This window comes from Nicotiana attenuata, chromosome 12, assembly GCF_001879085.1.
Source record: "Nicotiana attenuata strain UT chromosome 12, NIATTr2, whole genome shotgun sequence".
NCBI classification, from domain to species: Eukaryota; Viridiplantae; Streptophyta; class Magnoliopsida; order Solanales; family Solanaceae; genus Nicotiana; species Nicotiana attenuata.
In genome coordinates, this window is record NC_032000.1 from 17,127,949 (window position 1) to 17,142,542 (window position 14,594).

The following is a 14,594-nucleotide window of genomic DNA, read 5'->3' on the forward strand; positions in this document are numbered from 1 at the left end:
AAACCTCTATAAGATTTCACCCTATAGGCACGATATCTATTAGTTTAAATCCAATAGACATGATTTCTAGGTTTGAAACTGATTTTGTACCTCCTATAGGCATGATATCTATTAATCACACGTGGGCAGAATTTTAAGCACGTTGCTAGGAAAGGTTATTATTCAAACAGATAGAATCCTATAGACATGGTCACTAATGCATGTAAGTTAAAAATGTGCATGGATCCTGTTGGCCCAAGAACAGGTGAAGTTTTGAAGAATGACAAATGAACTCAGTCATGGACCAGGTCCATCGTGTGAAGCACAGTCATGATCAACCCATACATGTGAGATGCACGGGAAGGAGATTAGTCCTACTGATCACGCAGCAATATCTCCTGATCTGATCGAAAAGGTTGCATATTAGATAAGGGGAGAAAGTCTCCTTATATGAAGAGAACACAATCCGGATAAAGATAGTGTTGGAGTTTGAGATCTTCAAGGACTCAATGACGATAGAAGATCAGCAATTGAGTCCCAACCAAACTCTGATTACTAGCCTATTAAAAGACAGTGATTGTTCTCTTTTACAGGTATTGCACATACGCAGAAGTTAAACAAAATTGAGGAGCAAAAGAGCAAGGCGATTTTGCAAGCAATTTATGTGAGATTTGAGTTTGCACTCCTGAAGCTACTTGAATGAGATAGAAGAATCAGTTCCATTGTGTATTTCTTTTATTCTAGTTCAATTGTAGTAGGTGGTTTAAAATTGTACCTTTCAGCTTTCATAGAAGCAATTGTATTAGGTACCTAGAGTGTTCAAGTTATAAGCTAACTTGAAGTTGTCGCAACAGTTGAGGCTGTGTGCCACAACGGGATTAGAGTTAATCCTTAGATTTACAAAGAGTTTTGTAAATGTTGTTTTGGCTCAGTGATTTTAGTGGAAGTTTGGGAAAATCCTACTGAGTAGTAGGTCGTGGTTTTTTCACCTTTTTAGCCAGGTGTTTTCCACATAAAAATCTATGTGTTCTTTATTTTATGTACTTATTATTCCGCAAATAGTAGTAGTTAGTACACCTAGAAGAACCAAGTTCTTCTAGAGCGAAAATTGGGTACCACACAAATCACCCCCCCCCCCCCTCTTGTGTGGTATTGACGTTTAGAACATCAGATCCTATGGACAGGATTTCTAATGCAAGGGGCCTATAAACAGGATTTCTAGCATGCGAGTGAAATACAGAACAAAGCAATCAGAAATCCCTATAGGCATGATCTCTAAACAAGTAGTAACATTCACATAATCACCAATAAACCTATGGGTAGGATTTCTACCCGAGTTTCAAACAAAGATATAGGAAACCCCCCCCCCCCCAACTTTTACTAATAAACCCCAGATCTGTTTATTACAGAGATTATTACAGCGCAGAATGAATAAATTACATAGCTAGATTCATTACACTATAGGGAGCCTTAGCAGTCCCAATATTAACCTGGAAACCAGGCTTTCAAGCAAAGCAAGTCTGAAGTATACAGGTGGTCCATCCATGATACACAAAATTGGGCTTCTGGTGTGTCAAAGTTCCCAAGGGCCTCAGAGACCCCGGGCAATGCTCACACCAGAACCTTACTTAGAAAAACAGTTTGTAAGAGATTGAAAGACTATCCCCAATGTGTCAGAGTTCGGAGGAGTCTCAAGGACCCTAGGCAGTGCTCACACTGGGGGTGGTAGGAACCTAGGTAACTAAGAGTTGATGTTTGAAAACTAGTACATAGGGGGGTAGGGGACAGTTTTAGAAAACAGTTTGATTTTTAGGAGCAAACAGATTCAAATTATAGGACTGCAAACAGAATTTCACCTAGAACAAACAGAATCCCTATTTAGTAAATAGTTCAAACAGATTGGCATTGATTCAGACATGGACACTGTACTAGCATTTAAGCAATCACAAAAGAGCCAGGATATTTGAACTAATAGACAGAGTTTGCAACATATTACATGTTTGCAGAACAGGGAACATACAACAGATTATACAGTGTTTCATAACCTAATTAATCTTGTCACTAGGTGAAATCATATGTGCATATAGCAAAGAGAAGCACGTTGAAATCACAAACTAATAAGCACATAGGATTGAATAGGGTAACAGAGACTAAAACATGCCAGTTGAGAAAGCAGTAACAGAAAAACATGCTGAGATCGAAATAAACTATAAGACAGAATAAGATAACACGAACTGAAACATGCCAGTTGAGAAAGGAGTAAACAGGAATCATAGATCACACATAAACATGCTGTGGTTTGAAATAAACTAACCACATAAGCACAGGGAACACAGATCACACAGATTTGAAGCCATAAACACGAAGATATTATTACTCACAGACGTATGAGCGAACACAGACAGATTAATCGAGAAAATGGGAGATTTGAACCAAATCTCGTTCGAATCTCTTTGAGATTCCATCAAGTATCATGAAAATCAAACAACCAGTAGAGATATGAGGCCGGATAAGGCCTGAGGTTGAAGAAAGAACCCATGAATCAAAGGGGTTTCAGTGACGGCGGGCTAGGGTTAGAAGGAAGGTGAAAGAGATGAGAGGAGGGAAGGGGTCTCAAAGGCGGCAGATTTGGGAAATGGGTAGGGTTTAGGTCGTTTGGTTAATTAAAAATGGAAGGATTTTCTGGACCATTGATCTTCTGAGATCAACGGCCAGGATTAAATCTGGAGTTGGTGCGGGTTATAACAATTGGGTTATTGGGTTTGGGTTATGGGTATTGGGTTAGGTTACAGTATTGGGCTGGGGTAGTTATTGGGCTAATGTCCGAAAATCAAATTAAAAGAGGCCATAGTTTTAATACCCATTTAATTTAATAATATAATTAATAAAAATAGTTAATAAATGATGAAAAGTGTTATTTATGTATGAAAAATAATTTAAAATAATTACTTAATATTATAAAAATATAAAGAGTCATTTTCGTGTACAAATAAAGAAATTATGCATACATGGGCTATTATTGCAATTATAACCTACAGATGTAAATATAATTATGTATAAAATAATCAAAGCTTAATTATAAATATAAATGATAGAATTAAGTAACAAAATTATTATAAAATTATTTGTGATGCAATTAGTAATTATTTAGATAATAAAATGGTGGAATAAATCAATTAAAATCCTTTTAAATTGCAGAAGATTATGGAAAAATACTGGTTGACGCCCATGCACTATTTTGAAAGTATATATGCATTTTAAATATATGAGGGAAAAATTGGGTATCAACAGCGACTACATTAATGTAGTTCCTACGGACTAGCCAATATTGTGGGTGCTACTAAATAAGAAGGAACGACCCTCAATTTATAGAAGTCCAAAATCTTTTCCTCCAAAAAAAAGGACTAGCCAAATACGAAAGAAAAATATTTTCTTTTCGTAAAAAGTAAAATCAATTATGATAAATCTATTGTCCTTTTTTTAAGAGATAGAAAAATATAAACCATGATAAACCATATAGCCAAGAGAAACCATGAACCAGTGCCGGAAGGTCAAGGAAGTTGGTGACCTGATGACAGGGGAGCCGGCGACCGAAGCCCCGGTGAACGGCGGCCGTAACTATAACGGTCCTAAGGTAGCGAAATTCCTTGTCGGGTAAGTTCCGACCCGCACGAAAGGCGTAGTATAAGTCAGTACAGGAAGGGCACGCGAAATAGACAACTACTTACTAGGCTAGCTCATTTATCGAAGCTAAGTCATTACTAGAGAAAGCAATGTTATCCACATAAAGCAGAAGAAGGACAATACCTGATGTCGACCTCTGAATTAATTAAATTACACCTATATCGCGAAAAAGAGCTGCTCTAGCTTTAGCGCGCACCCTTTCTCCTATGAGGAAAGTGACTCTTTCCGATTTATGTCTGGCCCTTCCTGGATCTGGATCACAGTATACCGGCGACTTTGTCATTGAATTCATTCTATTTCATATCCACCGATCCGTGGAAGAGACCAAGGAAGAGTAAGATAGATTTCCTCCTCCCTTTTCTGCTCACTCGTAGGGGTCGGGATAAGAAAATAACAAACATATAACAGGATAACCATTTAATTTTATGTCAAACTGTTCTGCATATATATAATCAAGAGTTCGCTAAGTAAATATTTCAAGCAGTAATAGTGAAAGTCTATTTCTGAGTAAGAGAGATATGCATCATTTTATTAATTTTTTTTTCCTCTAACATTCATCAACTTTGTTTCCCAATCCTTTATGCTATAATCGGGTCCCTCCAATATCAAACTGATATCCAGGTACAACTTCAGTAGCACGCTGTGTTGATGGTTCGGCATCTTCTGGCAGCACAGTATTGTACCTGTAACCGGATAAATTTGGCTTATAAAATAAGAGGCGAATCCAGAATATAAGCAATGCTCTGAAACTCAAATTATCAACTACTAGAGATTGCAATAGGGTGGGGTGTGCTAATTAAATATTTTTTTAAAATCAAATGCAAGCCGTATGCTTTGGAAGAAGCTTGTACAGTTTGGGAAAGGGTTTTGATTAATCACAAGAATAATCTACTTCAACCGATGTGTCCTTATGCACCGCCATTACATAACATAGACATCACCTACATGGCATAGGGCGGATTAAATAAAAATTTACAGGTTTTAATATTTTAGACCAATTTCTTGAATCCATTTCTTGAAATGTCGGACGTTAAAAAAAAAAAAAAAGAAAAAAAAGAGAACTTAAACGGAGCATGCGGGTTAAGAACAAAGAAACATCTAAGTGGGGCAAATTAAAACTTTTGCGGTTAAGATTTCACCTTCTCCATCACCCTTCCTCGTTTGCCATCCCTAGTATATATTTCTAGTGTTCTAGTTAATTACATGTGATAATATTTTCTTATTAGTCCATCAAAAAAAGAATAACAATTGGTGTTGACAACCACTTAAATGTTATGATATTTTAAGATTATAAGTTTCAAAAGCTTTCATTTCTTTGTTAAATTACGCCTGTGCCGAGTTTATGTCACATGAATTGGAAAAAAAGAGTTCATACGTCTATGAGATTAGAAAAAAGAGAGATTGTGGATGTGTGTATGCATATATATATATATATATATATATATATATATATATATATATATATATATATATATATATATATAGAAGTTTCTCAAGACGACCTGATAGGCATTGTATTATTGCAATCCACAGGGTGAAAGAATCCATCAGGCTGCTGCTGTCTACACTGTAAACTTTGCCCCTCATATTGCCATGATGTTTGAAGGGCAACACCAAGTTCTTCCAACTGCAATTAGAAGTTCAATAGACAAACCAATGTAGTTAAAAAGAAGAAGTTATCTTTCTACCACATTTTTTTTTGTGCCTTGCACGGGGAGCCTTGGCATAACTGGTAAAGTTGTTATCATGTGATCAGGTGGTCAGGGTTCAAGCCGTGGAAACAACCTCATGTGATCAGCCTCTTTTTTATGCGATTTGTCTTACATTTACTGTCGTTAACCTTTCGGTCCATAAAAGTCCTCGTTGTTATCTTTTATCTCAAAACATGATCATATTTCATAAACAAACAATGTTTTCAAATATTTTTCAAAAAAATGAAGCCAAAATCTATGGCCAAACGAGAACTAAAAGTTTAGTCAGTATTATATTGTTACCTTCATCCTCAAAGATTTATTCATTTCAGTAAGAGATTCTTCCTGTACAAGAAGCAAATAGGAAATGTCATATTTCCTACACAGTTGAGCAAATAATAATATCATCTTGATTTCTTAGATATGAGTATACTATATGTACCTTTTGTTGAAGTTCAGTAAGTTCATCAATCATGTGTTGTGTCTGAAAACAAGTTTAAAAAGGGACCTTAAGATCTTATAATTGGATAATTAAACAGCTATTCTTCCATTTTAAATATAGTAATATCAGGGTACCAGTGGCGAAGCCACAAATTTCTCCAAGGGTGTTCAAACTTGAAAGAAGAAAAATAAATTCCCCGACAAAGGGTGTTCAATATACGTTATATGCATCTAAAATCTAATATTTGACCTATATATATAGTGTAATTTTTTGACGAAACTGCAGGGTACCCTTGTTTTGCAACATGAATAAGAGCCAAAAATATAGTTTGTAAATACCATTTGAAGTACATAGTACGTACCCTTGTTGACCTTATTTGCCTTAATGATGAATCCACTTGACGTTCAAGCTGTTCCAGATCTTTTGTGTTCAATTGTCCCAAATCTTCTCCAAGAATATGTCTAACGAATATGAAAAAGTTAAACGGTCATATATTACGAAAAATGATCAAAACAAATATATGGAGAATGCACCATAGTTGCTACAGTACTGTGACCACGAGCTAGGTCTTGGGTTCAAGAAATGCGAATAGCCTCTTGAAGAAATCCAAAATAAAGTTTCGTACAATAGATCAAATATGGTCCGAACTTTTTCGGACCCCACATATACCAGGAGCTTAGTACACCAACCGTCTTTCTTTTAAATAGAGGGAATACAATGCTCTGGAGTTAGAAATTACATCTAGTTTTGGTCTACTCAGTTTTTTCCTCACCTTTGAGATTGTTGTAACACTTCCACTCTTGTTTTAAGCTTCAAATACTCTTGGTACGTGTTCTGTTTTCACAAAAGCATAGCAAGCAAATCAATTTGCTCAAAGTTAGTAATCAACATTAACTTTTACTAACTATTTTCAGGTGAAAAACTGAACTATTCCCAATATTTTCAACAAACTTTAATTTGAGCAATTATCATGCTCGAGGAAGAAGAACGAACCTGTGAATCTGTTGAAGGTTGGCTTCCTTCCACTGCAGCATAATTATATTTGTGGTATTTCTCCACTGTCTTGGACATACTAGAAAGGCAAGTTACAGAACAATAAGACATTGAATCAGATGTACATTATAACAACAGTCGCAACTATAAATAGACTAACAAAAAACTATGGTATCTCGGGGTATGCATTATGCTCTCTCGCGATTCCTACTATAATCAAAAGACTAAAAGCTCCTACTAAGATAGGTACTACTGAAAGTTTCACCTTTTAGAGCGCTAGTCTTGTAGGGTGATTATGTGTATTAGATGATACGATATAGTACTTCCCCGGTTACAATTTATGTGTCATACTTTTCTTTTTAGTCCGTCTCAAAAAGAATATCATGTACTTATTTAGAAATATTTTGACTTCAATATTCACGTTCTCTTCAGTGCCATCTGCAGCTAAAATTCTCTCTTCCGGCTACCACTCTCCTCACAAATCCCCAGCTTATCAGTAATTTTAAGCTTTGGCAATCTTCTTTACTGATCTCACTTTAATTACCTAAACTGTAACCAGATATTAAATACCACAAAATGGACATAGGAATAGGCAAATACTCAATGGTTGATGGATAGATACCCTATGTACAGGGTTTATAGTATACAACGGCAAAACTTTACATGCACCCGGTGTTTACAACGAATTATCAATGTCTTAGCATACATTAGTTTGATGTAAACTTCAGATGGTTGTAAGTTTTATCCTAAATATATCTTCTTCACCTATTATATATAGTAGCGGTATGTATGTAGATGTCTCAGTATTTATCCGCACAAAAAATTTCCAACTATATGTTTCCTTGCCAATTTAGAAGTGTGTAGTCATCTTATCCAAAAATTTATGTTTGAGTGAGTATACTTTCATTTACTTAATTAAACATTCATCATCTAATGTTTTATTTACTTCATTAATGTTTTTGACCAAGAGAACTAGGACATGTTAGGCATATGTTTGTTACCTGTTATTTCTACACGTGCCTTACTTGATCTTGGATAAATTAGGGTTGTTACTTACATATCAACCACATCTTGGTTATTGTTGTTAATTAAGAGAGTAACATACCTCTCAACATCCTCATTTCTCCTACTTTCATTTCAACTCCTAAGGACAAAGCTCATGAGTTAGGTAAGAAGTTGCTGGCTATAGGGGCTTGGAAGAGTGGCGGGACGCGAGTGGTATGTGGACATTGACAGCGAACTGCATTAGGGAGGTTGCGAGAGAACTGTTATGGGTCTCGAAGAGTTACTCCGGCGGTCATAAAGTGAACTGGTGGTGGAATGAAGAGGTCCAAGGAAAACTGGAAGCAAAGAAAACGGCATATTTGAAATTAGTGGAGAGCACATACAAGGAGGAGAAAAGGACGAATAGAGAAGAGTTTAAGAAGCTAAGAAGGAGGTGGAGTTAGCGGTCATAGAGTCCAAGACTGCAGCATTTAGTTGTCTGTATGAAGAACTGAGGGACAAAGGTGGGGACAAGAAGCTATTTAGGCTAGCCAAGGTAAGAGAAAGGAAGGCTCGTGATTTGGATCAGGTGAGGCGCATCAAACACGAGGAAGGCAGAGTTTTTATGAAAGATTCACAGACTAAGTGAAGATGGCTGACTTACTTCCATAAACTCATGAATGACGAGAGGGACAAGAACATTGTGCTGGGTGATTTGGAGCACTCCGAGGGTCATCGTGATTTTAGGTATTGTCAGCGCATAAATATTGAGGAAGTCGTGGGGGCTATGTGTAAGATAAGCAGGGGTAGAGCGATTGGGGCTGATGAAATTTTCGTGGAATTTTAGAGGCACGTGGGTGCGATGGGGCTGATGAAATTCTCGTGGAATTTTAGAGGCACGTGGGTGCGATTGGGGCTGATGAAATTCTTGTGGAATTTTAGAGGCACGTGGGTAGAGCAGGCTTAGAATGGATGACTGGGTTACCTAAAATTATTTTTAAGATGAAGAATATGCCCGAACAATAAAAATGGAGTACAACGATTCCGTTGTACAAGAACAAAAGTGATATCCAAAATTATAACAAATATAGGGGTATTAATTTGCTTAGTAATACTATGAAATTTTGGGAGAGGGTGGTGAAAGTGAGGGTAAGGAGGACTATGTCTATATACGAGAACCGGTTTGGATTCATGCCAGAACATTAGACTATGGAAGTCATCCATCTTCTCAGGAGGTTAGTGGAATAGTACAGGGAAAGAAAGAAGGATTTGCATAGTTTTTATTTGCCTTGGCGATGGACGCACCGACGCACCATATTTAAGGAGAGGTGTCATGGTGTATATTATTTGCAGATGATATACTATTGACTAATGAGACGCAAGACGGTGTTAAAGACAAGTTGGAGGTTTGGGGACAAACCCTAGAGTCTAAAGATTTCAAATGAGCATGACTAAGATAGAATACTTGGAGTGCAAGTTCAATGACTTAATAGAGGGTGTGGCGAGACTTGATTTACAAGTCATCCCTAAGAGAGAAAATTACAAGTCTCTTGGGTCTATTATCCAAGGATATAGAGAGATTGACGAGGATGTCACACATCGTGTAAGGGAGGGGTAGATGAAAAAGAGGTTAGCATCTGGCGTCTTGTGTTGACAAGAATGTGCCATCAAAATTTAAAGATAAGTTCTACAGGTGCTGGTTAGACCAACTATGTTGTATGGGGCAGAGTGCTAGCCAGTCAAGAACTCCCATATCCAGAAGATGAAAGTAGCAGAAATGAAAATGTTGAGATATATGAGCTAGCATACCAGGTTGAATAAGATTAGGAATGAAGATATTTGGGTAAAGGTGGGCGTGATCCCCATAAAGGACGAGATGCGGGAAGTGAGACTTAGATAGTTGGGACATGTGAAAGGGAGATAGTTAGGTGCCCCAGAAAGGAGGTGTGAGCGATTGGTTTTGCTGGGTATGAGAAGAGGTAGAGAGTGACCAAAGAAGCATTGGGGAGAGGTGATCAGGTAGGACATAACGTATCTTCAAGTTAACGAGGACATGGTTCTTGATAGGAGGGTGTGAAGGTCGAAAATTAGGTTAGAAGGTTAGTAGGTAGTCAAGCGTTTTTCTATTCCATACCGGAATTTTTAGGGTTAGTCTTATAGTTTCTTGTTCTTAGATTGCTAGTATTACATGATGCTTTCCTACTATCTTCCGCATTGGTTTATTAATATCTTGCGGTTGTTACTGCTTGTTGCTACTACTACTTCTCATTTATTTTTCCGGTTCTTAGATTAATGTTATTACACTATGTTGCTTTGCATCTTCTTGAGCCGTGAGTCTATCGGAATTAGCCTCTCTACCTCTCAAGGGTAGGATTAAGGCCTACGTACACACTATCTTCCCAAACTCCAGTTGTGGGACTCTACTAGATTATTGTTGTTGTAAGAGAGTTACATATCGCTTAGAGCAATTTTCGACCTATTAGTCACGATCAATTCGAAAGTCAATAATCTGTGCAAAATAATCACCAATGGTTATAAATGTTCATGTTTCCCTTTTGTTTGATTACTATATCTGAAAATTATCTATTTCACCAACCATGACTCTAAACAGACCAGTGATCATTGACTTTTCTTAACACCTAAGAAATAATGATAAACATGCGTGTATGGTTTTCTTAACTATATTAGAAGCACTCTAAGATCATATTTCTGTATTTATTTCTGAGATATAGTTCACTTGAAATGAAAAGAAAGGTAATATCAGAGATATACATATAAACAGTGACTTCCAGGGTTTTCCTAAGTTCAGAAGAATTAGAACTTATGGTCTTGTTTTGCAATTAATAAAAATTTAGATTACTTCTTTTCATCCTATAAACAATCAAAGCTCTCTATAACAACCTCATTTGTTCTGATATTTTTTGGTTGCTACATGAAGTGCAGTTATAGAGGATATATATCATACAGTGCCGGCTCTAATGTAGAAAGTAAGGCTTTTGCCTTAGGCACCCAAATTTTGGGGGGCCCCATTTTTTAGAATTTGGGGTGCCCCTTTTTTTAGAAATAATAGATTTATATGTATTTAAAAAATAATATTTAGTATTTTTCGTATAAAAGTAGGGTTTTTCTATAACATTTGCCTCAAAGAATAGAAGTTTTCAAGATTATAATTGTTAATTTTACCTAAGATTAACAACGTCTCAAGATAGATTAAATTTATTGGCTGTATTATCAATTGAAAAGGAATTATTAGAGGAAATCGATTATTAAAAAAAACTTTTAACAATTTTTTTTAAAAAAATTTAGGCCTCACCTTAAACTTTGGCTTTAGACCACACATATGTTTGAGCCGCTCCTAATATCATATAACATAACATAAAATCGATTCCGAAAAAAATATGGGTTTTATAATGAATGGTTATTTTATAAAGATGTTGTTGTGGAGATCGATATCTGACTATAACACTGAAGATGCTACAAGATACACGATAAAATGTCTAAAATCTAACATTATTAATCAACAAGCTATGTCAAATAATGCAGTATTTTATTGAGAATCATTTACTACTGTAAAAAAGAATTAGACAACTAATGAATAGATAAAGCTTCTGAAAGAATTAAAAGAAAATAATGAAGAGACAAAAAACTTGAAGACTAATTAACCATAGCTATGAATCTATAACTTTGACACAAGGAAAGGGGCCCTTGCATTGATATCAATTAATGGTTATCAAGCTATTTACCTATAATACCTAATAAGTGATTTGATTATGTAATTTTTTTTGTAACTAATTATATAAATATTTGCACTACATAAAACTTTATAAACTCCATTTATAATCCTCTCTTACCGTAGGAAGACTGCAACTTTATTATATATGCATGATAGTTCTCAGTTAATATGATTACAGATATAATTTATTAACGAGTTCTGAATGAATTATATAATGAATTAGTGTATCTGCATATAACAATAAGCAGTACTTACTAGATAAAGGAAATCTAATTAATTAGACCAAGGCTCGAAATATATGCATAAATTCTGATCAAAGCTCACTCTATGTCATGCTTAAAGTAAAGTGGACTACTATAATTTCAATATTAGTGATGATTATAAAATCTGAGATATTCTATTTGCTTATAATATGAAGAATTTTGCAGCTTTATATGTAGATTAGATTGTCACGCTTGTCTTTATATGTGTCTGTACTTTGAGAAAAATAAAGTGTCATAAAATGAAAGAAAAATGGAGGTGCACATCAAATCATAACCAAAGTAAAATCATAGACTCCCCTCATTTTCAGAGATTGGCGCTTTATCTGTTTCATCAAGATTCTTGGTAAACAATAATAATTACGCCTCAATCTGGGTGTTGACGTCAGCCAGCGTGAGCTTGCCAACATAAAAATAAAGGAGGAGAGTTACGGTAGGTTGACAGTCATCGTAAAACTTATATATTCATGATAAATTTTGGATAATATATCAAGATTCTTGATAGAAAATTAACCTAGATCTTATGTAATATTGCATTCTAGAAACCTAAAGAGAAAATATCAGCCAAAAGAACGTCTAAATCAACAATAATATATTCAGTATATTCGCACAAGGTTAGGTCTGAGTAAGATAGTACATACGACGATGACCAAAAGAACATCTATAAGCAGATAATTTTAACCTTATTTTCCTTCTAACAAAGCTTCATCAGCATCTAGCCACTTTCATGTACTAATTTAACCTATGTGTATCACACACTAACATGAAAATAAATCTAATTCTGACTCAGATCTCACACCAATAAACAATCAGCACTGGAAAATAAAGTAGCAGAAATTCTAAGAAATGGAAAGTAGAATAACCATATAATGGTAAATAAATATATATAGACAAAGTTTCAACATGTACAAATGGGTAGCTAGCCTTTTCTCTTCCCAAATTTTACTTAGTATAGACCATTCAAAATAAGGGCAAAATATATGAAATACTTTAACCCACAAAACATTTTTCTCCTACCACAGGTACGATAAGAAGCACCCCTCAATCAATACGCCAAAATTAGAAATATATTACCAGTGACATCTCTAATTTTCGAGAAAATCAAGATTCATCTTTTTCATAAAAAAGCATAAAAAAAGACCGAATCATCTTAGACCTTGACCGATTTTTTTTCTAGTACGGACCTGGCAGAATGCTTACATGAGAGTATACCTGGTACGGTTAATCGAAAATTGATGAAAGATTAATTGGTCTGGAAGGATCCAAAATGTGATTAAGGCGTATGAGGCCTATACTGGTGAAGTATGCGGCCCTAACTAGAAAAATATACTAATTTGTTTTGGAGGGTAAATTAATATATGACAACATACCTTGAGCTACTGCAGAATTCATAGAGTTTTCCACGAGTAGAGAAAATGATAAGAGCAACTTCAGCATCACAAAGAACAGAAAGTTCATAAGCTTTCTTAAGCAGTCCATTTCTTCTCTTTGCAAAAGTCACTTGTCTATTTATTTTATTCTCAATTCTCTTCAGTTCTACCTTTCCTCTTCCCATTGTATAGCTAGCTTTCTTTTTTTGGCTTTCTGAATGAAATATATATAATATAAAAATGTAACAAGATTCTATTATAAATCAGTTGTTTTAGTCTGGAAAACTGGTTTGTTTTGCCATAAAAGCCTATGTAAGACAGTACATTTATGGTTTTGGTTGTTCCCTCTTCTCCTTTGCCTCTTCTTTTTCTTTCTTTTTATTCTTCTAGGGTAGGGATAATAGCTGTAGTTTTTATTGTGGGTCAGGTCTAAGGTTTCTTTATTATACGTATACAACATTGTAAGCATAAGCTCTACAAATACATGCAAACTTTAATAGTCTTAAAAAAAGTTATACTATCAGGTTACATAACAAAGTGAAAGTAGAACGAGCTAGACAGATTTCGGACTTTTAATAAATAAAAAATAGCTGGTGTTTGCAAAGTCATAGAAAAATAGCCATTGTTTTGCAAAAAAATACGGAAAGTTCCAGCATTATATGCGGGGTTATGGAGCTCATACGTATAACTTTCAGTATATTATATATGTTGGAACTCCAGCACACAGAAAGTTTCAGCATAATATGCTAGATTATAAGCTCCTGCATATAAACTTCCCGCATATTATGTTGGAACTCCACGTCTCCACCATATTATGAAATTCCAGCACATTCTGATGGAAGTTCATATGTAAAAAATTTGAACTCCAGCATATTATTCCGGAATATTTCTGAATTTTTAACAGTGTTTTTGTTTGGTTGTAAATATAGCTATTTTTTATTTTTACTTCTAATAAAAGAATTATTCATAATAAGTCAAATTACTAACTTAAAAAGTAATGTTAATTATATTTTAGCTATAACTAGTTAAAGTACTTTAATAATATAAAATCTTTTACCATTTTAGTGTATATAAGTTAAATGCACGCATGTATATTACTCTTAGAACTTGAAAATGCGTTGGTGCTAATCCTCCAAAGTGCTTTTGTTATCTCTTCTTGTCTTATATATTTAGTGTATATAAATTAAAATCACGCATATATATTAGCATGATTAATTATGATTTGGGCCGCGTATGACTCAGTTAAGTCTCTCTTCCAAAAAAAAAAAAGATCATTTCCAAAGCTCGAAGTCAAGACCTTTACATTCCATTACATTCCTTGATAGTGAAAAAAAGAGAGAAGAAAAAAAGGCATTACTTACTTCGCCAATTGGTCTTTTTGTTTTCTTTTAGTTTGTTATGGCTGAGCACCTTCAAAGTTATGGTGAAATTGGAAAAAACATTCTAAAGTATTTTGAG

The 14,594-nt window shown here is 35.0% G+C and overlaps 1 protein-coding gene across 1 annotated transcript; it reads right to left on the reverse strand.

Annotated features, from left to right (window-relative positions):
* LOC109235330 (MADS-box protein CMB1-like) lies at positions 4,100 to 13,468 on the reverse strand. Its single transcript, XM_019401393.1, has 8 exons — positions 13,137 to 13,468; positions 6,790 to 6,868; positions 6,569 to 6,630; positions 6,158 to 6,257; positions 5,797 to 5,838; positions 5,658 to 5,699; positions 5,166 to 5,290; positions 4,100 to 4,346 (listed from the first exon to the last, which is right to left on the reverse strand). Exons 1-8 carry the CDS (start codon positions 13,319 to 13,321, stop codon positions 4,247 to 4,249), a joined length of 735 nt encoding a protein of 244 aa, XP_019256938.1. The 5' UTR covers positions 13,322 to 13,468; the 3' UTR covers positions 4,100 to 4,246.